The sequence below is a fragment of the Rhipicephalus microplus genome, chromosome 9 (genome assembly GCF_043290135.1).
Source record: "Rhipicephalus microplus isolate Deutch F79 chromosome 9, USDA_Rmic, whole genome shotgun sequence".
NCBI classification, from domain to species: Eukaryota; Metazoa; Arthropoda; class Arachnida; order Ixodida; family Ixodidae; genus Rhipicephalus; species Rhipicephalus microplus.
The window spans coordinates 97344876-97371143 of record NC_134708.1 but is presented as its reverse complement, the minus strand read 5'-3'; the positions used below and the strand labels follow the sequence as shown (position 1 = coordinate 97371143).

Here is a 26268-nt window from a genome sequence, read left to right as displayed (position 1 = left end):
TTGACTTTGACCAAGCGACAGCAGCACCTAGATTGCGGGAAGAATGCCGCGGCACACTGTCCACACTTCATTTCGTTCTGCTGGCGTGCGATCACGTGACGAGTGTAAAGGTTTCGAAGCGGATCAGCTTGCCGAAGGATGGACACAATGGCGTGGGAGTAGGAAGGAAACGAACTACACACTGCGTATGGCAGGTGCTATGACGAAGAACGTGCGAGGGTGAAGAGGTCGGCTAAGTTCACTTTATAATGACTTGTGAAGATGTACTTTTGGGCTAGTTTGTTCATATTCCCAGTAAAACAGCACTGGCAAAGACGACAGACCAGACGAGGAAGAAGACAGGTACAACGGCGTGTTTTACTGCGTTTATAACGACGCTGCTCGCATTCCCCTACGGGTGAAACCGGACATTAGGCACATACCCACACAGCAAGGCTTTAATGCAAACGGCAGCGTCCAAGTATGTGTATTTTACATCAGCAGCCACGACCTCATGTTTACCGTAATGGATGGCAAGAATGGTGACATAAGAGGGGTTTATAGGGCGTTAATGTGGCCACGCCATATTATGTACAGCACTCACAGCATTTAGTATATTTCCTGGCATAAGCGTAATTGCACCAGATAACCACGTCTTGTGACGAAAAATCTGGTCCCTACAGTCAATGTTGGCTTTGATGACGGACAACGACGCGAACAACGCCCGATCACGCAATCGCGTTGTAGCCTTGAAGGTGCATACCTCAAGCGTCCTCTAGTTTCGTGTGTACGTTGTGCGTCATGTCTCTTTAAAAAATAAACCCTCATGTCTTGCGATTTGTAACGAGTGTGTACAGCGGCGCTCAAATACTGACGAGCGTAAGCATTTACATTCAATGTTAGATGCATACTGGCACGATATCATATAGTACATAAACGCTACAGAATGTGTGGAGGACTGTACTTATTAACTAACAATCAAGTTATGTCATAGGCTTGCAAAACACGGGGGAGTGGGCGATGGGGGCAGGGGCACCCCTGTTGTCACCTAATGGCGGTCACCATTTCTGCCCGATGCCTGTACTTTCACCACATCATGTATTGGGCAGTGTTATGAATACGCATGTTTTTGGACGATAATGGCGATTAAGGACAGCTGATGCAGCATACAAAGAATTGTTTGCTTCCCATTTTACCCCCCCCCCCCAGTTCCCCCTCAAAAAGCCAAATGACAAGACGTAGTGATACGCACGTCATCGCTTGATTTTCATTTTTCTATCCATTGCAAGGGTTCTTTTCCTTGAGACTCAACCATAGCGGGGGGGGAGGGGGTCAACTTGCCCCTCCTACTCTAAAAGAGAACTATGCACACGCGTGTGTGTTCCGTGAGGGTTTATAGACTTGCGGCCTGAGAAGAAAGAAGCGTTACAGAACGACGAGTGTGCACTACAAATTGAAGGGTGTATGGGGGTTCCGATAAATGAAGTCGGGTGGTTTGTCCTTCGGCGAGCTCCTTATCTTTTTTCCTCTTTTGTCTGGCAGATCAGTCTCTTTCTCGGACGCGACAATCTCTGGAGACGCTCTCTAGTCTTCTCATTCCGCGACATTCGAGCACCTCGCTTTGGCCGCGAAAAAAAAAAAAAGGAACCTATTGTATAGAGCCATCATCACGTAATCTCGGCGGAAGAAACAATGGCGCTTATCGAAGGACCGGCGATGCGCGTCGCGGTTGTTTCGGCAGCGATGGGCCTACTGCTACTGCCGTGTTCGACTTGCTTAAAAGGTGAGGGAAAGCAATTTGATGCATGTCATTGTATAAGTGCACGCTAATTAACGATATTTTGTCATATTAAACTGTGGCTGTTGCCATGTATTCGTTGAGGGCACAGCTCAAAAAAAAACAAAGAAAAAGATGAAACACCGGAGCAGTGAAAACAGCGAAGAGTTCAAAATCGGCGCTTGTTAATGTTCTTTACTCTTCCTGTGTTTCGTCCGGTGTTTGCACTGCACCCACGATGATATGTGACTGCGACGACGTCGACAACAGCGATCTTGTTTGTACACGAAAAGACATAAGCAACAAATGATACAAACCAGACATACAGCTCTACGTACAAAAGTTTTCATGCAGTAATGTTGTTAAAGCGTTGCTGGCAAGGGAGGAAAAATACGGCTGCGAGCGATAGATATATAAAGAAAAAACAAAGAAAAAAATCATAGGCACTTTCGTTTTTTACCCAGTTCTTACACCCAGAGGAAAGGGATGTAAAAGAATGAAAGAGAAGATTATGTGATGACGCTACAAAGTCATCACCGTTAAAGTAAGACACGCCAACACTGTATGCAGCCAGGGCTGCCCTTGGTGGCTTCTTTGCGCCAAATCGACTGGCGAAAAAAATCTAAGAATGGCTCCACGACATATATAAGGCTACTGTCCCGGTTATGACACACTGGTTAACATTCCTACATTTCCCCTCACTCGTCATCCTTCATTCCTTGAACTCCTGTCCTGGCGCATTCGGTGTGTAGACATTTCTGGAATTATTTGTCGATGAAGTACAGTTTTCAAGTTTCGCGGTCGTTGGGTGTCTCTCCCCACCAGCAAGTCAGTGCACGTGGCGGCACTCAGATGTAACGTGCGGCGCGCCTGCAAGTATATGGAGTTGCGCATAGTTGCGCCAATGTTGCCAAACGCGTGGCCAGCAGGCCGGTTACGCAGCCCACCATCCATGTCGATGCTACGCGCGATTTCATCCTAATATTTAAGCGCGTGTTCTCGTGTGAACTTAACAAAATAGGGAATGCACAACACAAATGAAGCTGGACTGCACATCGTCAACCACAATTCACAATTTAAGTAAGCTGGACAGGTAACTCTGTTAATCGAATTCGGTCAGCCGACTTTAGAAAAGTTTCAACGTTTAGTGTCTCTACTGACTTGTTGGCAGGAATGTTACATAGTCAATTTTTCTTTGGCAAAACATATGGTATTATTCATGTATTCAGCAAGAAGTCTATTTACCTAACACAAGCAAATATAATACAGATTATTCACTTATTGGCTACTTATCGGCAGGTTGCCTGTGCGTTGAAAATCTCTCCTCATAACACCGCTTCTGTTTTATTTGGCTGCAAATTTAGTGATGAAATTAAATTACATGGATACTTTGTCTGCATTTAGGCTTAACTTTGGATACTTTCAAATCCACTCAACGGCCGCCCTGTCTGTGTACAGTCACATTTGGTCATTCAGTCTGGCATAGTGAATGGCGACTCAGGAGTTTGTGTACATGCCACAGTCTAGACAAGAATTTGTACAGCGACCACGGCAAAGTATGTCGGTATGTTAGAGGTGGGAGAAGACTTGAAATCAGATAGCCAAAAAATCGCTGAGCGATTTTCACGACCCTGTGACTTCCAGCGGTGGCGCCTCGAGTCCGAACATTCTCGTTTCAAGAGGACCTGTCTCTGGGCGACGCGACCGCAGTCGCCTGCGCCCTCAGACGAGGTAGCCGCGGACCCCACAACGTCGTGTGGAAGAAGGACTCGTCGCGACCACTATTCGAGGGTCACAGCGGTCGCGTGAGCGTCCAGAGGCAGTCAGACGAGCTGTCCGTGCTGGCCATCAGGGACATCGGGTACGAGGACGAGGGCAACTACACCTGCGTCGCCTCCAACGACCACGGATCGGACCAACACACGGCGCAACTACTTGTATCAGGTCAGCGATGACTGGGTACAGCAGGGATCTCAAAGCATCTTCAGCTAGCGGGTGCGGTAGTCACGAAATTCAGTCTAACAACGGTCGGTACACTGAAAAAAGTTGAAAGGGGGGAGGGGCAGCAGTATATAATCTATAACGCTTTGTCAATATGTCACCTATTACGCTATAACGCATTCCTCATATCTCGTATGTGCGCGGTCATTAATGAAGAGAATCTGGAGCTAAGATTCGAGAAACATACCAATATGCACCTTAAGAGTGGCTTATGGTTGAACTATAGAGTTTTCGTTCCGCGGATTGTGTTTCAGGACGTGGTGACCGCATGACGTGCATGAGGAAAAAAAAGAAAAAGATCCTTTAGACCAGTTCCGTCTCTGTTGCTTAACCAAACAAAGCGTTATTAATCACGATAGGTGTGTAAAATTGCGAGTACATTGAATCATTGTCAAAACTATTGCACTCCTTGTGAAGCCGCGGGCCGCTAGCAAACCTGCGTGGGCTGCGTGTTTGAGGCCCCCTGGCGTAGCATCATATGATGGTCCACCAGTGCGATTGCGGTGGCCAACATTAGAGGACAGAACCGTATACCGTCAAATTATGTCACGGAACGCAGCTCATATTATAATTTATTAAAACATCTTAACTTCGCTCAACAGATTATAGGACTGATAGAGAAGTTGAAAGAGCACGAAGTCGCACCACTACGTAAGTCGCGGCGGTGAAGTAAGCGACGATCACTACTTCAGTATACTTCGCTTTCCTGAAGCAAGCGTGGTTGGCGGTGACAGCCGAGATTTCCTTTCATTTACTACGAAGATCGTGTTTGTATGCGTGCGTTATAGTGACTTCATAACAGTGCGGACGACACTCCACAATGCATTGTGTTTATGTGAACCATGTACACATAGGTGTTTCAAAAACCAAGCATATCATATTATGTGCTCGTCGATGTGGCAGTAGTACTGTGGTAAACTATAAAAACGACTTGTCTTTCTGTGCTATTGGAAAGTTTTTACAATGGCAAATATACATATTTTAAAAAAACGCAAAGCCTGCGCTCAAAGCGCAGCACTGTCACAGCGGAAGCCAGAAAAGAGACCCTTGCAGAGCCTTTTTAACATTCTTTGTGTAGCTGCTGCAAGCACACTTGGAAGGTACCCACTATTCCATTATTAATTGTGTAGTAGGCAGGCATTCAGTATGCCATTCTTCCGTCAGTGTTCTGAAAAGCGTGGCACCTGTTGCACACTTGGAAGAAACTTTGTGCAATTTTCGTGTGTGCTGTGGCTGACGACGATGAATAATTATGCCAGAAGCTTTTGCAATCCCCACGATCCCCCATAGGGGTTATGTGCCACAGTTAATAAGTGAACAAGACCTATCTTTTGTAAAGGGTTGGAGCATTCGGCGACCTACTCGTTGCGCACTTTGCATTATATGTTGTTCCTTTGCTGTTCTACAGCGCCTTATTGCTCATATTAACGACGTTGCTTTCACGACATCAAGCCTGCCTGTGGTCAGTTTGCAGAGGCGTTCCGAGCACGCAGGAGATCTGGGTTCGAATCCCAATGTGTCCTTGGTGTTTTTTTTTTTACTTGCTGAGCCTTTTTTTTCTTACTTATTGCGATAATGGTTACGGACACCGGCGGCGGCGGGCAAATGAGGCGCGAACGCGGCCCGTGTTGTGATCTCACAACTGCTTTTACTGTGACGAAAGACGGTGCGGATGCTGTGTTTTTCGTTGACGTTTCCAATGACCACATGCTCTCGTATATCATTTTACCAACAGAAATGCTACTACTGCATTTGTTTATAAAACTTACAATATATATATATAGAATGGAACATACAAGTTTTCACAACACTGATATGCCGACGTTCGCAGAAATGGTCGTTTGTATTGAGTGCTGATACGTTCCTGGTGAAAACGACTGAAATACAGCCCGTCACACACACTACGGAAACCGTTGGTGAAAGCGACTCAGTTTACGTCAACCATCGTGTAAATTAATGTTTAGAAAACGAAATATATCATATTCACGGCAAACAAGCTGACCCAATTTACGAAATAAGAAAACAGTAAATTTACAGTGCGTGAAATCACGAATGTTCTTTGGTGTACTATTTGGCGAAGGCCTGCACTGGAATGCAGAAGTGACTTCTCCAATGTTTAAGTTATGCTGGTAGGAATTTCAACTAGACAGAAACATTTGTTGAGTTTGCATAAGGTAGAATGTTTCTGTACCATGCCACTGTCGTGGGTTTCTTGAGCGTGTTTACGGAATGAACGCATAATATAAGTGTGTTGCTATTAAGCTGCTGTCTTGTATGTAAACGATGCACGTTTTTTTTTTTTTTTTATGCAGCATCATGCCAAGAGCGAGAGCCTTGACACAATCAGTTTTGGTTCCACTTAGTCCTGTGTCTCTGACCAGAGTGAAAACCTTCAGTGAACTGCGAAAGCGGCATATGCGATAATACGTCTATACTGGCACTCTTATTTCAGAAAGATAGACATGAGAATTGTACATTTCACGAACTTGCGACGTGCAGCACCCGGTGATTAAAACGTAACAAAAAAAATAACTGAAAAGTACCTGTTGCGGCTAAATTTTTGCGTGTTTTTGATGATGAACTATGTGACGGTGAAGGAAAGTGATCTGAAAAAAAAAATGGCGTAAAAACGTGAAAGGCTCACTATTTTGCGGCAACCGTGCGAGATGTATTTTCAATCTGTTTCGCGGTGTTTCGGAGCGAAGGACGCGTCGAGCGGAGTCATTTTCGACGTGCGCTCTCGCTCTGACAAGTGAAATACACACCGATCTCTCCTATATCGACTATCGTGATATTTATCATTATCCCGGTAGCAGTGCAGCTGCAAAAAGACAGGCGCGTCATTTTTCGAAAAGCATCCGTTTGCCGCGTTCACGAGCGAGTCTCAGATGCCATGCTTGCGGGGATTCAATTCTTTCTTGAGAGCCAACAGGCGGCGCTAGTCATCCACGGCACGCGCCCGATTCAAGTTCGCTCTTGTGCTCCCTGAAATGGTAGTCGCATTCGCGTCGAAAGCGGCGATCATCGTTTAGTCGCCGCGCTCCTCTAGCCCCACAAGGACGTGCATAAACTTGGAAAAAGTGGCCCGCAATTCAGCAAGCCGCGATGCAGTGCCCGTGGCTTCTGTTCTCCGCTATCATGTGGGCCTCAATCGCCACCGCTAGGGAGTCGTACTCAGGTGAGTTTGAGTTCGTTCTGGACACACATAATGGACGTTAGCCAAAGCTTGAGGTGTTAGCTGTTGTTGACGATAGCGATTCACTCAATCGATGTCACGACGTCATAAGCAGAACATACGTATACACATACATGGAGCGATTGCGATCTATCTGTATTTTATAAAAGCTCTGTATTTCATATGACTAGTTGAAACACTTCATGCAGAGTTCGAAAAAAATGCATGCATAATTCAAACATAAGAATGATGTGTGGCACCCTCTCAATTTTCTGTCGAGTTGTTATATATCCTACTCTCAAAATTACTCTATAAGTATAGACATCAAAGAAAAAAGCACGCAACGAGTCCTGCGTGCTGTTACCTAAGCCTGCTAATCTGCATCACTCCTTGAAAGATGAGCATTCGACTGACGTTTGGAAGGTTTAGAGTTGATTTCAAAGTAAAGAATTTACGTACTTGTAATTGCGGGTACATTTTGTCTGTAACACGAGTACACGGTTGTAACATTCAACGTACTATGAGCGTCAAATGAAACCCGAACAGTGGCAAGTCTTCGCGATGGTATAGTTCGCGCCGTCCACTTATCACCATGAACAGGCACGCATGTATGCGCAGAGCTATCGAACAGGATGAGCGCACCTGTTCATGGTGATAAGTGGACGGCGCGAACTATACCATCGCGAAGACTTGCCACTGTTCGGGTTTCATTTGACGCTCATAGTATATGTGTACAATGAAATCATGGAGCAGTCAAGAGTAAAGTGGTTGCGTTGTATTCTTACATTCCATAATATCGATGTCGATAGAACTAAGCAGGTGTAATATTGACAGTACAGAATGGACAACTAACAGTGCACTTGGATGGGTCACGCCATCGGAACTGTCATTTGGCATGCGCTGCAACTTTCGTACTGGTTATATTACGTTAATCATAAAGGCAAAAAAAAATTGATATACGCCAGGAGAGCGAAAGAAAGGCGTTTCGGTTTTCGTCAAGGAAGGCTCAACAGTTTTTGTTTCTTTCAGAGTTTTTCAGCGGGTAGCATCCTTTCTTTTTCTTTTTATTGTTATGATCCTTCCCGACTAGACGGGTTGCTATGAAAACATCGACTTCAAGGCTAACTATTAAAAGACACTGCTATCCGCTCTGCTGCTGACAATATGCTTTGTATGGCATGCTGGATGCTGACTATATAACGTGCAAAATTATCATTATGACCTGCATTTTCGCGCCAGGGAGACCCGTGCTGCAGCCCTTCAGTTTCCCGCACGACCTGACATCGGGCGAGGATGCCACGTTCAGGTGCGTCGTGAAGAGTGGAAGACCACCGTACCACTTCCGGTGGCTCAAGGACGACCAGGACGTATCCGTCACCGAGAGACTGACAACGAGTGTCGTAAACGAACGCGTGGCGACGTTGAACGTTCGGCGAGTGACCGTCGAAGACAGTGGCAACTACACCTGCCTCGTCTCGGACTCTACGGGTGTGGAGGCTGCCGTCACCGCGACGCTGGGAATCCCAGGTAACGGGGCAACGATTACTCGATCGTTACAGTCCTTCAAAGATGTGTTTACAGGAGCACGGACAGCATCACTTTTCGTTACCGCTTATTGAAACTTGTTGGCAACAGCTGCTGATGCATTGTCCTACTTTTTGCCGTGTCGCCAAACGTAGCCATCGTTATCTGCTGGGAAAGACGCAGTCTGTAAAGCATTTGCTGCAAAGCATACGCTATTTCTGTGCTTTTTTTTTTTTGTTTTCGCGTGGTTCCACGACAGGAGACGGAGTATTCAGTCATTGTTTTCGTTCTCCTCTGCGAGAGCATCTACTATTGCGATTCTCTAACGGCTGAAAGTATCTCTAATACGAACGACACCACTATGTCGGGACACTCTTGTCGTCTTAAAACGAGAAATATTATACGACACTTATCGTCACACTCGCAGAACACTGTGCGAAGACCAAAGATACCACCCTTTCTGCTCTGTAGAAACATGGTGTAAGGACTTATGCGGTATGTTGCCGTGCATTCTTTATTCCCGCCTTTATTACATCCCCGACATTGCAAGATCAACTTGCTCGCGTTCTTACTGGAAAGGCGCACTCTGTAAACCTTTTGCTTTACAGATCGCATTTTACAAGAAAACTTCACAAGTGCTTAGAGTGCTTTACAAGAAAAATACATTCTAGCGAGCCACTAGAGACAAGAGCAGGCCGACAGAAAGGGTAGAATGCAAGAATCCAAATGCTTCTACTGTCAGCCCGTTTCGGTCTTTGCAGGCTCTAAGAATTATGAATGCCAATCTAGTATAACAACTACGCGCAGTAAAAATACACGTCTACGTGACGTCAGTAGTTTCTGAATAAAGCTAACACTAGATTCAGCAAAAGTTTCAAAAAACGTGTCATCCTTATGAATGTGGGCGTCTCGAAATCATCATCAGAATATGGACAAGGTCTCTATTTGCGCGCTTCACGTGTATTGGCTCCGGTATTTTTATCTCGTTTTTTTTTCTACTTGCGTACCACATAACTATTCATTTGGCTCTGCAGACTCATATAAAAATGAAAACGCACATTATGCTTTAAGCTCATCTCACATACACAATTTGTGGGCATTGCAAGAAAAAGGACGACATACTACCTGATGAATAAATATAACCAATATTCATTGCAAGATATCTACTTCAAGTGCGCACACCTAAGGCCCAAGCAGCTAATACATAAAAGTGCTCAAACGTGTGCAGGTAGAGCGCACATAACCAAATGGGTAGAACAAGAAATAATTCTGCTAACAAAAAGATGCGCCATATCAGTGCAGTCACATTTCAACAAGTACTGTAAAATAAAAGGAATCCAGCCACTACAAAAAAAGTGTGCAAATGTTATGAAAACAAAAAGATGCACAAGCACACTTCTTGTGCAAGTAACCAGGAACATGCGCATTTAAAACTGACTTTTACTTGAAATCTTCATCATAAAAAGAGAAAACAATAGCGTTACGTTTTTCCTTATACCAGTAATATATCGCTGAAAAACGGGGACAGATATGCAGAAGGTTATGAGTATTAATGAAGAACAACAAGAAACGAGCGTATTAGAAGCGCTGAGGGTCATTCATGATCGTAGTTGATAAGTTTGACTCCTCATATACTGAAAAGTTCGTTCGGACACCTGCGTTTGAGACTCCAGCTGAGCGTTAAGTTCAATTTAAAGAATTTATATGGACGTTGTCAGCGCGCTCCGCGACATATTTTACACACGATCCGACCCTCACTGTAGTAACCACGTAACTGTAGCCACGCGTATGTGACAACAGGGACGACGATGAAACAGCGCTGGTGTTTCGGTAAGGCCGGGAGGCAAAGAGGACGTCGGGTTTTTCCCCGCGGTTCTTAAGGCGAGCCTATTTGCCTTGTTTGGAGCACTCATCTAACCTACGTCGTTACAATAGTGGGAGGTGCTCAGCGTCACTCATCGAAGCATCACTCACAAGTGCCTCAGAAATATCCTCCAGCCTCCACATGCAGTTCGCGCCTCCACAATTTGACTGCACACTTACCGCATGGTTGCAGATGACATCACCAGGTGTCGCTGGTCGTCTATGCCGGAGTCACGCACGCTCCCAAAGCAATCGGCGTTGCTGGGCTCGACTCGCAAGTGGCGTCAGGCGTCCAGTCAGTGTTTAAGCGTCAATGCTGATGGAGGTTTCCGTGACGTGCATCTGTCAACACGAGAGAAAATAAGGTCGCGTTTGTTAACAAGATCATACCAGCTTCTCACAACGTCACCAGATGAAAAGAGAGTTCCTAATGATGCGTGAACGACCCTGATGGTTACTAGCGCTGATATGCATCATCCTTCAAGCAACATGGACTCAAGCGGATGCAGGTAAAACCCTTCAGGAACACGTGCACTATAGACGTCAAATGAACCCGAACAACAATAAGGCTTTGCAATTGCATATAGTGCACGCACAATGCCATTGCGAAGGCTTGGCGCTGTTCGAGTTTTATTTTACGCCGTTAGTACATGACTGATGGTCGAGTACATGGAATTAAGATACAAGCCCAGACACCCTTTCTCGGGTCTTTCCAAGCTACGGGAATTCGCGTTCCCCGAGGAAGTGTCGCTCAGAGAAAGATCATTATCGGCTACGTCGTCAGGAAGGGAACCTCGGGACCCTACTACATTCGATGGCGCGAGGGCGATCGCAAAGTGAACGAATGCGAGCGTGTTTCGACTACCGCACAAGGCGAAGGCAGCGCGACGTTGCGGATCGTCAGCGTCCTAGACAAGGACGTCGGGAACTACACGTGCACCGCCCGCTATGCCTTCGGAAGCGACAGCGTCAGGGCACCGCTCGTCCACGGTAAACGGACGGTTGTCCGTTACGTTTGAGTGTGTTGAGATGCGTGAGTCATGCAGGAACACGTGTTATTCTGTAGTTCAAATCCAGACGACTTGCACATGCTTTACATACACTCTAGAACAAAAAAAAAAGAAGAGTCCTGTGACTCTCTTTTGAGAGTTGTTGCTTGTCACGCACATGACTCTCTTTAAAATACGCGTCAACTCTCTTTTGTAGATCATTATATATACTTTCTCCTGGAAGTCGGGGAACCCACAAAAAAACATGCCTCTTCAATTAGTGGAGGTCATATAAGTGACAGGCCAAAACCCTCAGAAAAGAGTCAAATGGAATGGAATGAAATGAAAAAACTTTAAATGACTTTTTTTTTTAGAGAGAGCACCAGTGTTCGCTTACATAACGCTACTACACTGCACTCGGAGTTACATGCGCATCTCAAGTACTCGTTGCGTAAGCCCACTCCTGAAAATGGCCATTCCACTCCATTCATTTAATACCACGCTTTTTTTTTCTAACAGACGTTGGCTTGTTCAGCGGCGGCATTCCCCGATTACTGTTAGAACGCAGCGTATACTTCTGTACCATTTGCCAAGCGCGGTGCATGTCTTCCGATAATGTATTGTGTTTGCGGCCTCGCAGTTAGACGATGCATGTTACCCGTTTCCTTGTACGGCGTCACAATGATGCCGCTGACCAATCTGCTCTCCTTCTTTTCCGAGAGTTACTTTACAAGCAAAAAAAGTATTAGAAAATAGCGTGTTGTGGTGCGTCAAGATGGCACGGGAGTTGTGGCAAGTGAAGACGTGCCTGTACTCCGCATACACCACTTCTTTTCTTCGATGTCTATACAAGCGTCGACACACTAAAAAAGAGAGGAGAGAACATTTTTCACCTTTTTTTGGTGCGTCGCCACCTCACACATGCATCAACAATTAAAAATGGGCGTTACCTTTCCATACAAAGCTTTGCACCACGGCTTCCGAAAGAATGACGTGTCTCCAACTCTCTCCTCCGATGAAGTTCGTTCGATTTCCCATTTCCCCCACTCGTTCCTGTACACCGTGCAAGCATCATAACGTTCGCCATGTAACACTCTCGTGCCCCCGGAAGCAGTCGGCGGAAATCACCGTTAAGCTAAGCTCCGATGGCGTCACACTCGAGCGCATTCGACCGTGCTCCACGGGAGTTCGGAACGCGCTAACTTGACGCGCCGAAATGTGTTCCTTTAAAGAGAGTGATACACGTGCCAAGTCACGACTCACCAAGAAGTTAAACTGGTACCCCCCAAAAATGTACTTCTGAAAAGCTGCTTTACCTGCCTCAGCCTATACTACAATTTATTTCGTCTAGTATATAGATACAAAATTGGGCCCGCTGTACATCCCTGTTTGTTGTCGTATTTTAAACAAGCACTGAGACTGCTTCGTGGATAAGGGCAAAAAATGGTCCCGCTGCGGTCATAAATGATCTGCTCCTGCTGGCCGCCTTCGTTCCCAACAGTCAGGACTTATTGCCTTTATGCGAGAAAAACTTTGACTTGTGTATCCTCACGTGAATGTCCTTGTATACGAAAGCTTCATACAATGTGGCAGTAACAAACACCTATATACAGAAAATCATTTCAGCGTTTCACTACCCGTGGTAGAGAGAAGAGAAAGAAGACATCAGAATGGTAGGAAGGTCAACTAGACTAAGTCCAGTTTGCTACCCTACACGGGGAGAGGGGGGCGAGACAGAGAGGAGGTACACATTGCGCATAACACGTACAGCGCACACACAGTTCAGGTTTCACATGCAATCGCACAGTAACGTTCTAGTAATGCATTATGAGAACGGCTAAAGCCAGCGTGATTGACTTGCACTATGATGTGCATTTTTTCTTGTTTCGGTGTAAATAAGCCATCGTTTATATAATCACACGTACGATTAAAATTTTCGGAAGTATTAGACGAGAAATCTTGCACGCGCAGAAGGTGTTGTAGCGCCTAACGGGCTCCCTGCCGCTTCTGTCAAAAGCTTTTAAAATTGCCGTATGACATGGGCAACATACGCATTTAAAACTGACTTTTAGTTGAAATCTTCATCATAGAAAGAGAAAACAATAGCCATCTCCGTCGAACTCCCTAGGAAAGTTTTTGTTGATGGATTTTAACAGAGTTCGGTGGTGGCCGTGTAACAGGGGTATAGGACACGTTTCATATAACAAAAGGAAACGACCCCGGCTCAGTTACTGTGAAAAGACACACGTATCGCTCTCGATTTCAACAGGAGAGTTCCCGTGGAGCTTAAGGCGGGGGGGGGGGGGGGGGGGGATACTCCATATGAAAACAGCACGTTCTATTTTGAAGGAATCCGACCGTGATAATGGTACCCAAGGTTTTTAAATTGCTTATCTATCCGTAGTATCTGTTGGTGACCCAGGTGAGGCGCGCCTGACATATTTCACCGTTGGAAACAGTTCTGCAGATATTATCCTTTAGAATTGGATTGAAGACTGATTTATTTTCACTACTGCGGTCTTCTTGTACATAAAAGTAATTCGAAGCAGTCGCCACATGAGGGTATTTCTAGGTGTATATTGCAAGAATTATAGTTTTCTGTAAAAGCGTTTGAACAGTTAGGCACTCCAGAACGTTGGAGAACAAAGGGTCGTGTCGAATAAAAAAGCCACGCGATTGCTACGATAAATTTTGAATGTTCGCGCTTCTCCATGGCCAACACGCACGGCGTAAAACCGTGCGAGCAACTTGAAATGAATCGCTCCCGCTGTGAAAGTATTCCCACGCGAACAACAGTTTTCCAAGCTGCCACGAGACGCCGCTAGTTGTCCGCGCTTCGAAACTGCTCGTTTATCGCCTGTACGAGTCCGCGAAACGTTTGAGAGGAAAAGAACGTCAACACCTCCGTCGCGAGCGGTAGTCCGTGTTCAGTTGAACCAAATCAGAAGTACGTTGTGATGACAACGACGTTTATTTTTCTTGTCCTGGCAGCTGCGTCGGGCACGCAGGCTCAAAGACCAGGTGAGGGAATGGAATTTAGTTTTAAACATCTTTACTCGTTATTGTGGTGCTCATTGGGCACCAATTTTATAAGGCAGTTATGAACGATGTTATTTATTCAAGTAGTTTGGCCCTTTGTGTTTGCAGATAGCATTACTTTCATTGCTACACCTCCAAGCAGCCAATGTGCGAAACCAACAAGCCGGGCTAGGCCCCGTGCTGGAATCGAACCACTCCCTAACGCAGCATAGGAACACTGTTTATAAACCTGATTTCCATCCTAAATAACAAGCCCCCTGGAAAACCCATTCTCACTACTATCAACGGAATCGCCTGATTTGTAGAAGGGTATTTGGAAGTGTAATGTTCATTTCTTAAATATCGCACCTCAACTCCATTTGCCAGTGCGTTGGTGTGACGTCAAGCCTGCTGAAGTACTTTGCCGTATTTATAAGCCGTAGTGGTTCAGTAATAGCTCTAGAACTATTCATTCATGCTTCAAAGTTCGTACTTTGTCTCTTATGATGCGCCATGTAGGCACGAATAGGCGCCGTCGAAATGTCTGACGTCACAGTAAGCCGTTACGGGGAAACAGCGTCGTCACTGAAACTTAGCTTATGCGCCTTTCTTTCTTTCTTTTTGCTTCACCGAGGATCTTATCCCGATAAGAATGTCTTTATTCCGTAAGAGCTATATATACTGGGGCTATCTCATGGGGGCGAATCAAAAACATATGTGGATCAGCGGAACAAAATGACTAGCCGTTGTTCTGTTTGTCCTCCTTGGAAGTTAATGACAAGTACAGCATTCAGAATTTTTTTGCAAGTTGGCCACTTTATCTTTGACAAAAAGCTCGTACCTTGATGCCAAAATTTCCTGATCATTTCCTAAATGAGAACCGAGGCTCCGAGAAAACGTGTCGAAATACAGGAAAGGATGGGGGAACACGTAAAAGTTTACGTTAACGACACACGCTGCACCAGCAGTCGGGCACAGAAGAGATCTCCGCATCAAAACAGGCAAACTGAGTAGGTAAAGAACACTTTAATAAAAGCCTAAACAAAATTGTATTTAGCGCCTCAGTTAAACAAACATTCCAAGCGCCAGAAAAATTTCAAGTCGGCCACTAGCGCCAACTTATAAGCAGTGCTTCAGCATGGTTCGCTATAGAAGTGTATGGTATCCGCCAGGCCTTTCGAGTCCGTATTTTTTTTAAGCGCCACTATCAGCTTTTTTGCAAGGGAAAAGTTGCGTACAAAACAGTGTAATTCATAATGTTATTATGCATAAAAGGTCATTCAGTGGCTGATTAGAAATAGTAGTCAATAATCATCGTATTAATGACTCCTAAAAGTTAAAACAACGTACAGACGACACCCATGACCATTGCTTGGTTCTAGTTTAGAAATCAATATATTATTTTGCATTGACTTCTCTAATTTTTAGTAATGACGAGTCGTCGGCGACACGTCTGTGTATCCCAAGTACCGATGGGCATATAAAAGTTAAGCTAGCGAATTCGTTATGTCATTTCTTTCGGCCGCATTGCCCTTCGTCGTAAATGTGGTAAATTGAACTGCGAACAGTAATATACTATTCTCAGTTCGGATGATGGCCGTTCTTCTGAGCGCTTAGAAGTAGCCACACTGTTTGCCTCACACCATTTGCGTTTCAGGCACACCGAAACTGCGAACCAGTGGATTTCCTAGCGATATTTCCTTGGGAGAGGATACCATGGCATCGTGTTTTGTGAAAAAGGGTTCCGACGGACCCTACGTGATGACGTGGCACAGAAACGGTCAAGAGGTGAAGGACAACGCTCGCGTGAAGACGAGCGTCAAGGCGACGGGAACAACTATAGCCATAGACGGAATCCGAGTCGAAGACGTAGCCAACTACACGTGCACCGCAACGAACGCCGAAGGAAGCGACACCCTGACCTTGCCTTTGGTTGTCGCAGGTGAATTAAGTGGTGTCTTTGAAAGTCTAAGCTTCATATGTGCGCATTGCCCCTATTCTCCCTCCCTATCTTGCACAAAAAGAAAAGCCCTCATGAAGTCCGTTTGTCCAAGAGACAGAGGAATTTGCAGTTAAGGACAAAGCTACTACTGTTGGTACTGTAAGTAGATTTGCGGATATATGACACGTAGGCTCTATGCTTCAACATGCGTATGTTTTCGTACCATTCCTTCTTTTTTTTTCATTTTTTGATTCCTGTAATGTCACCTCACGTTGCTACGTAAGAGGTTCCGATTTTAACGGGATCGAGCAGCTTTTATGTGAGAACCAAAAAAAAGAAAAAAAGAAGGGGGGGGGGCGGTATCGAAGACTCATCCCACATCCACCGACCTTGACTGTTTTTGCTTGCGCTAGGTACAGCCTTTTGGTTGTTACATCGTCATGCACAGCTCGGAACACCTAAACGAAATGACGGATGCGCGTACTCGTTCCTCGTTCATTGCGATGTTTTCGTGGTCGCATACACCTCTTGATATGTATTACTGCATCCCAAGCTGTATGCCACATTTGCAATATACGAAATATATTGCAAGTTGCGACGCATCTCACATTGACGGCAATACTATGCCTGTATTGTATACGCGACTGCAGGCACACCATACTTTCGTTTGGGCCTCACCGCGGTGGCCCAGTAAAAGGTGCTCGGCTGCTGTTCCGCAGGTCGCGGGATCGAATTCCGGCTGTCTCGGCTGCATTTTCGATGGAGGCGAAAACGCTGTAGGTCCGTGTGTTCAGATTTGGGTGTACGTTAAAAAAACCCCAGGTGGTCTAAATTTCCGGAGCCCTCCACAACGGCGTCTCTCATAATGATTTGGTGGTTTTCGGACGTTAAATCCCACAAATCATTATCATACTTTCGTTTCGTGTGCCTGCAGTCGCGTTTACAATGCAGGTTCCAAGCACTTTGTCTGATTGATTGATTGTTTTATTTGTGGGGTTTAACGTCCCAAAACCACCATATGATTATGAGAGACGCTGTAGTGAAGGGCTCCGGAAATTTCGACCACCTGGAGTTCTTTAACGTGCACCCAAATCTACACGGGCCTACAACATTTCCGCCTCCATCGGAAATGCAGCCGCCGCAGCCGGGATTCGTCTGAAGCTACAGTTCATGCATCTATCATCGTGCGGTTGAATCACGGGATGTACTACATGTGTGATTTGCAGGTTGACTATTACTTGCAAACACTTGCAGCAACATTAAGCAGTCGTTTCACGACTACCTGACAAAAACTTAGCTTTCTCGTAGGAAAGAAAAATCACGCGCCGCGCTCAGTGCGTTTTTGAAATTGGCGCGTAATAAGGTTGGTATCTTCGTCACCAGGTGGCCGTAGTTGTCCAGGTCGTCAAAGTATCCAACCAAATATACTGTCGCGCCGACTTCGACTGTGCGCTTATTCCTCGTCGGTGAAGGCGTATACCCGCGCGACTCTCAAGAGTGCAACTCGACGGTATCACTGTTCGCTGGCGGATTCCCGTTGCAACGTATCGTGTAATTTTCCCAAGAACATGTGGATCTTGGCTCCATTCTGCGGGTTGTCTCTCCTTGCCGGGTTATGCTTTGCTGGTGACATCGGTAAGCAAACTATGGCTATACTGAGCATTAAGGAATTTTGGGTTTTCCGTCAACTTCTTACCCTTTACGTTCTCGCGAGTTACGAAAGATGTGTACGTGATTGGCAACCCTTGTAGCGACACCAGATCCTGATTATATTCTCGTGCCTTGTATGAAGTAAAAATGTTATTAAAAATACCCTAAGCATAAACAATACGGCATCAAACGTTGTCCCAAACGCTATACAGCTAGTGCTATAATCACGGGCTTTGCTTCATCATTGACTCACAGCACTTTTATTGTTTTGTTTTCACAAGAACAACGCTGATATTATAGATATTTGTTAATGTTTAGTAATTAGACAAAACGCCAGAAGATGTGGCAACCAGTTGTGCAAGATAGATTTTTTCAAAATACATTGGAAGCATGTCGAAATGAACAAGATGGTCAGATCAGATTGGTGGCCAATATCAAGGCAGGAATAAAATTTAGTATACCACAGCCAATAGAATCAATATATCGTTAGGAGTTATGGCTAGGTAGCGTGAACCACCCCTTGATCAAAAGAAACCGGCTAGGTAGCGCGAACCACCTCCCATACATCCATACATTCACCATCAATAACTCCTGTAACCCGGTCAAATGTAAACGGTAAGATATCGACGGACCGACTAAAATTCATTTTTACGAATGCTTTCCTCAAAGCGACTCGTAGATCCTTTGTGAGCGACCAGCCCGCCTATTTCCTGGTGGTCCTCCCGACCTCCGAGAATTCTCGTTTCCCTCAGAAGTGGCACTTGGCGAAGAGATACTGGTCGGCTGTTTTGTGAAGAAAGGCGCAGCAGGACCTTACCACATCACGTGGTTAAAAGACGGCAGGGAGATACGTGAAAGCGAACGCGTCACCATCACGGCCAGGTCAAAGACCAGCGCCGCACTGCGAATCTCGAGCCTACGAGCCGAAGACGTGGCCAACTACACGTGCGTCGCCAGCAACGACTACGGGACCGACAGCGTCACGGCACCGCTCATCATCAACGGTAACTCGATGGCGTATCGATTAGCTTCATTGCACAAAGGGATTACTCGAAACTATATACGACGTTTCGGGTGATACTAAATGGCAGATGGATGGTCGCATGCTTGGGCGCGTGCAGGTAGGAAGAGGGATTTGAGTGTCGGAAATATATATATTTCAAGGGTTCAATGTCTATTCAATGAAGCCACAGCGCTAGAAACACGGCGGCCAAGGAAGACAGCAAGACGTGAGCTATGTCTTCATTGAATGCACCGAACCAGCTGGCCCAAAAGTATTTTCTTCGAAGTCTGGTTTGTGTGCTTTCGAGTTGGTGGCAAAATATAAAATTACGCTAGTTGGCGTAAGTTAACTATTTTATTTGTGGCAGAAGATAGTAACACGACAAAAGAGGAGGAACACACACGGCGGCTTAATATGATTACTTCTAGGTGCACGAAAATAAAGATGGCGCTACCTTCCGGAGCGCGGAAGGCGACAGCGATCGCTAAAGTAGAAAAAGCAAGGGACAAGTGGGCGACAGTGGTGCACAATCACAATCCGGTGACTGAACGCATGTTGAGTTACTCGCTGTCTTCTTTGCTTTATGAAATTTATTTTTTTTCTGTTGGAAAGACCGCGCGATTCGTCACATGACTGCGCGCGTTATATCGCAATTGGGATACTCCTTTGTCGCGCGCTCGGCCGACTGAGCAGCTCTGCACTGGCCGAGAGCTGTACAAAACCAGTGCATCGCGACAGTAATCGTGAAAGATGTCGGCGCAAGCCTTCCTCTTTCTATCAGCACATAACGGATGCTGCTCGAATACACTTGTTGTGCACTGTACTGGTTGATGGCCTGCGTTGTACTGGCCCGCAAGATGTTGGCTGTGATCGGTATGCACGCAGTGATGCCTTTTCAACCCTCCTGCGTTTACTCTGCCCCCCCCCCCCTCTTATTTTTGTTTATATACTCTAGATCTCGTAGCCTCCATTTCAATAATACTTATTTGGGAGAAAATTAGATTTTTGTGAAGTAAGAGACTGCCAACGCAGACACCCATAAGAGGATACATGTACGTGTCGTTCGTCTCCGTATCGCCTGGGTTGCTCCATTTTGATTCACCTTTACCTGCGCTCATCGATCATATTTATTCATCAACAAATTGCCCTCTACGTGACACAACAGGTTCTTCTGTCAGTCATTCACGGTAGTGCGTTCAATTTAAAAAATCTTTTACTATACCAGAACAACCCCTTTAGTCGTAGGCGTGCCCACGAGACATTGGCGAATGCAGGGGGGGGGGGGGTGATCGCCTCCCCCCCCCCCGAAAAAAATTCTGTCATTACCCTTCCCCCTCAATTCAGTGCTCGTGGTCCTATCACCAATAAGGACAAATTAGTGAAACCAATGTGAGCACACATTACAGTATTTGTGCTATGAAGGGGTTTCCCTGCTGGTAGAAACAACAAAGTCATGACCGCGCCCCCCATTCGGTGTTACTTGAGCTGACCGCCCCCCGCCCCCCTCTAAAATGAGTCGCTGGGTCCGGCTCCAGCCACCAGAGGCAAGGGGGGGGGGGCATAGTCACTCAAGGGGAAGCGGAAAGTATGCTAACTCCCACCCGCTCCCACACATTCAAATAATAGGAAGAGGGGCGCTGCGATGAACCTCCCCCCACGCCGTTGTCAGATAGGAAAAAGACGCGGCGCCCGGAGGCACTTTGTCTCAGAGTCTCACGTAACTCATCATCATCCATACGTCTGTCCCGGCATGCCCCCCCCCCCCCCCCCAGGGTCTTGTGGAGGGGAGGTTTTGTTTCGGGCAGACGGCCACACCCTAGCAAGGGGGCCACCGCGGCTCTTCGCCAGGCGCCATACAGACGCGGCCTGCTTGCCGGCGTACAAGTCGGGGAGACCCAACATAGGGACTACCCTTCGGTGCGGTAACTTCGATCACAACACACAAAGCGGACGTACCCTGGCAAGGTGGGCTAACGCAGCGCGTGTGGCGCGCTGCAGTCACGGCCCGTCTCCTGACCGCTAGGCCCCAGCGAGACACAACCTTCCCCCCACTCCTCCTACAGGGGAACCATACGCACGTTTATGCATATGGCGAATGGCGACTCAGAACTCGCTCTCATCGTTCACTTTTTCGCGCCATTTGTGGTTGTTCTGAAGGCTGATACGCGGCGCTACTTGTCCACTGATCGTCTTCAACGCATCTGCCGCTCGCGGTCTCTTTGCTGCAAGCGCGCGCTGCGTGAGACTGGGCAGTCTTTCTGGCGGTCGCCAGTTGGGAGTTCTACAAAAATGCTTGCCCACGAATTCGTGCAGAGTTTGGTCTGGACAGCTGCAGTGGTGGTCAGTTCGATCGTCTCTTCAGGTATGATTGCAGCTTTTTTTTTATTTTTCGTTTCTTGTACTATTTTTTTCGTTTCATGTGCCAGTACAGTCATGCCATTAAAACGGCTCTCTATAGAGCAAGATGGCGCTTTTACAACGCCACTACGCATAACGTGCAAGTGGCAATTCAAAGTGCAAACTGTTAAAAATTCACAGAACTGTAAGATGTAAACTAAAACACGTTATCGCGTTTGTGTCGATAGTTCGCTGCACGTTGGCTCGCGACTGTAAGCTACGAAATCTCTCTATGCGTATGCTTAGTGCAGTCACTTCATTACCGTAGACGTTTCACCAACATAACACGTTTTTTAGATGTTAATTTCGTTATTTGACCATGCAAAATTTGGCCCGTCGCCAAGATATGCGTCTGACCAACGCCGTATGCACTCAACATAGACCTACGAAAGGCATCGTTCCTTCGCAAAACATGCGCAATGCACTGCCATCTTTTTCCCAAACTAAACTTCTGTCGAATGGAGAATGAGGGAGATGAATGACTGCTACACCTTGACTTCCAGACATTCCCAAAATACAGGAGTTCAAATTTCCCGCCAATCTGTCTCCCGGAGACACCACCCACGTGGGTTGCATAGTGTCCAAGGGAGGCGCTGGTCCGTACGAATTGTCGTGGTGGAAGGACGGTGTGCCTCTTACACACGACTCATCGAGGACATCGGTAATGTCGCATAAGGGCGGCCCGGTCTCCACGCTCACCATCGTGGACGTGTCTGCATCGGACAGCGGCAACTACACCTGCGTTGCCCGAAACGCGGCCGGGAGCGACAGCTTCTCCGCATTCCTCGCTGTTACAGGTACGGCTGAGATTATTTTATTTGACGCGTGTTCTTTTATGGGCTCGACAACAGCACAGTTCGCCGGCAATAAGAACTGCTACTTGCGAGACACAACGCGACTGCCGGGCGATGTGAGTTCAGATGTTCTCGAAATTGAAGACCACAACTCACCGCCAGGTACTTGCAACTCCGAGGAGGGTGGGGAAGGAGGCTACTGTTGTTGCTGTATAACGCGGGGAGGAGTGCGGGTTGTGTTGGTATGGAATAACTTTTTGAGAGGTAATCGGGATCCCTCTTAGAGGTGAAGGGGGGGGGGGGGGGGGAGACGTATACATCATCACGTTTACGCATCTTACCAACCAGATAGCGACCTGGGTAAAAGAGCGCGGCGCAGAAGGAATAATACACAGAGTATAGAAGCAGTCGACACCAATACTCAGCGTTTTTGTCCGATAGTGAGCTGCCCCTCCTTACGCTTATGCCGGCGATATATGTGGAGTAGCTGCTCTCCAAGTCGCGGGTTCAAGTTCAACACCATCGGAACAAGGATGAGTTGTCCTTGCACTTATGTTCAGGAATTTAAAAAAATGGTAAAGATCATTATGACACGGACAACCAAGCACAAGACGAATCACATAGCTATGTATTACCACACATGTTTCAAACAGCGAAGTAATATTTGCGCGCTATCATGTATAACGTTGCAATAACTTCGTGTTAAAAGCGTGCCAAGTGGAAGTAAAAAAATTTAAAAAGGAAGGCGGCCACCGTGAAATAGAAAAAGAAATAAATTATGCGTGTGAAGCTACGAGTGTGAGAGTTTGCTTTGCCCGTGTGACTATGCGAATATTTGAACAAACAATGAGTCAAATTATTTGCAAATGTTAGCAGTCATAAGATTTCGGCCGTGGTAGCTCCACGGCTGCGGTGTTCCGTTGCCGACAGACGGATAGCACGTCGTAGCTGTGAAGAGCTACAAAACAAAAAACACTCAAATAATCTGAATCTCGACTGTTCTCGTGCTGAAAAAAAAATATGACATCACAACTCGAACCCGCCCAATTTTTTTCAGTCACGCTTTGTTGTTTATGCACTGCGAAAGATAGGCACTTTTTTTTTTGTCACCGTAAAAATGTCAAAGATAGCAATAATTATTAATATTTCTTGTACTCGCTCCTCAAAAAGCAATCCCGGCTGCGACGGCTGCATTTCGGATGGAGGCGGGAATGTTGTAGGCCCGTGTGCTCAGATTAGAGTGCACGTTAAAGAACCCCAAATGGTCGAAATTTCCGGAGCTCTCCCCTACGGCGTCTCTCATAATCGTATGGTGGTTTTGGGACGTTAAACCCCACATATTAATCAAATCCTCAATAAGCAAGACCCCTGTAAAAGAGCGACATACGTCAATTTTGAGCACAATTTTTACACACGTGAAATGCAGCCGCGAAGATTTTTTAATAGCCGCGGCGCGTGTCAGCCCATTGAAGCTGTCCTACGCTTGCATGCAGTAATGCTGAACTTGTTTAGAACGGTTATAGCTCTATGGTTTGTTTTGCCTTTCATTCGCAAAACCGTAGCAGGGCCACCTCGCAACACCTCCTCCATTGTCATGAAAGTAGAAGTGGAAGTTCAAAACCACGTGTCAAATAACAATAAAAAAATAAAAATATATCACTGACACTGTGTGAGCAAGCTCTCTATGCGTGGGGGGGGGGGGGGGGGCTATGCACGCTGCTTCCCAGCTACGCTCGTAAGCGGAACTTTATATAACAGTGCCTTGGTTCGTGCCAGTCGGTCCACCAACTTGAGAAGCGCCAGCGACGAAGACAAAACAGATACAACTGGGCTGGCGCTTAAACTTGCAACTGACGTTCATTTGAATGATATGTGGGGTTTATCATCCGAAAACCACCATTCGATTATGAGAGACGCCGCAGTGGTGGGCCCCGGAAATTTCGACCGCCTGAGGTTCCCTAACGTGCACCCAATTATGAGCACACGGGCCTACGGCATTTTCGCCTCCATCAAAAAGACGCTTATTTGAAACGAAAAAAAAAAAAACATCTAATACCCGCGCATGCGTTCATATGCGCGCATCATCCCACAAGAGATTCGTTTTCCCTACCTTTCCACTGAAGCACTGGGCCACTGAATTGGGTGCACTACGGGCTCCTTTTAACTATATTGTAGACCAGACAGTTGAGTCCTGGGTCATCATTACTGAATCATGAGCGGCGCTGCCGGTCTCCATGCACTCAGAACCAACTCGTCATGGACATCAAACGCTTATGCAAGAAACCCTGCGATCTCCATCACCGCATTGTTCTGCATCGGATACCTACCAACTGCGGAATGCAAGTCAACGCCCGGGCTGATGACGCAGCCAAAGCTACACATGACGCCTCGACAGAAATCGTCCAGATACCTTTCTCGAGCCTCTGCTGTTCTTATATTATATCCCTTTCTCTCTCTCATAACAAACATCGCGGCCGGCCGTTTTTGAAAATTTCTCGGTGTCGTTATGAATACTTAGGAACGCCAACGTTGGCTTCAATGTAAAAAAAAAAGCGCGCTGGGATTTAAAAGGCTCGACGCTCCGATTGCGTTAAGCGGCGGTAGGTGCCGCTAGTCGTCCGTCCGACGGCGGTTCGGTGGACTCGCTCGCTCTCTCTATCAAGTCGGTTTTCGGCTTCGCTCAGCTAGCCCATTCTAGCCACCCTAGCTCAGCTACAGAGGACCTTCAGAGCGGTTGATTTGGTTCAGTGGAATAGGCGCTCCACCCTGGGACATGTCGCTTCGCGTAGGTGTGTACGTGACGTTGTGCTTGATCGTCGCATCGTCTCCGGGTTCGCTTCAAATGCAAGGTAAGCGCCCATAATTTTCCCATCACACCAGTGCAATTCATTTTTCGTTGGCTCCTCAAAGTGAAGTTATAGAAAGCGTAATTATTTGTATGTATCTATAGCAGGGAAGGCGTTACACGACTGGTTATCATGTAGCGACATAGTAGATGCAAATATAGTCAATCGACACTTACTAGGTATGGCGCTTCCGTAAAACGTACATTTTTTTAAACCGTATTTCGAACTGTAATTTAGGCGTCGATACAAAAGCTTTCGTCGTAGTTGAGAACGGTCACGTCATCAAGCTCTCTCTCTGTCACCACACACATACACAGAGAGAGAGAGAGAGGGAGAGAGAGAGAGAGACGGACGGACGGACGGACGGACGGACAGACAGACAGACGTCCCCATCGCGGAACCGCTTCAAACGCGTTTTTCCTTTCTTGTATTGGTTGTCGCGATTTTCTCTTCATGCGGGGTATTTACATTGTTTGGCGCACACGCAGCTTTATTGGGAGCTAACTGACTAAAATAACAGGCATTAGCGTGAACAATACGAGTGTCAGTTACCTGAAATGGGGCTCAACATTCAATAATATCGCGAGCCGTGAGCAATTTTTCAGCGATAGCGATGAATAATACACCGGCTCCAGTAAAAGTGTCTCTTTGCACAACATTCCAGGAGTGCCGAGGTTACAGAGCTCTGGGTTTCCGAACGAACTTTCGCTGGGCGAAGAAACCGTGGCCACATGCTTCGTGAAGAAAGGCTCGGCGGGACCGTACTCTCTGGCGTGGCACAAAGAGGGCGAGCCCGTCCGTAACTCCGACCGTGTCGTCGTCACTGTCAAGTCGACGAGCACCGCCTTGAGCATCGACGGCGTCCAGGTGGAGGACATCGGCAACTACACCTGCTCGGCCACGAACTCCGCCGGCACGGATGCACTCACCTTGCCGCTTCTGATTTCAGGTGAAACGGGAATTTAAATAACGATAATCAACTGACACACACATACAACTAGACAAGGGGGGTTAGCAACCATCGGAGTTTATGTTGAACTGACTAGAACACCGACGAAGAGCAGTAGTTGTGATAATTAGCGACAATATTCGACACTTCGTGCCTATAGTAGCGAGCAGTGCACAATGGTTGATTCTCTCAGAAATGGTGAAGTATTCCACATCTTCGCGTATACTAGTTTGAAAATAGCGACGATTTGCATTAATAATATAACCTATTGCAAAAGGGCTTGTTTCGCATCGCAATTCGTGTAGGTGCTCTCTCGCGAACGAAGAGCCTGAAATGTGCTGTCTTCGCCATTTTCATGTTT

The 26268-nt window shown here is 46.5% G+C and overlaps 2 protein-coding genes across 2 annotated transcripts in view; both read left to right on the top strand.

Annotated features, from left to right (window-relative positions):
* Positions 1-26268, top strand: part of LOC119163139 (cell adhesion molecule Dscam1) — a 187275-nt gene that overhangs the window by 15312 nt on the left and 145695 nt on the right. The window lies entirely within an intron of this gene.
* LOC142772125 (neural cell adhesion molecule 1-like) lies at positions 6810-25924 on the top strand. Its single transcript, XM_075874254.1, has 6 exons — positions 6810-6935; positions 8172-8459; positions 15984-16307; positions 18617-18922; positions 21822-22115; positions 25623-25924. Exons 1-6 carry the CDS (start codon positions 6863-6865, stop codon positions 25922-25924), a joined length of 1587 nt encoding a protein of 528 aa, XP_075730369.1. The 5' UTR covers positions 6810-6862.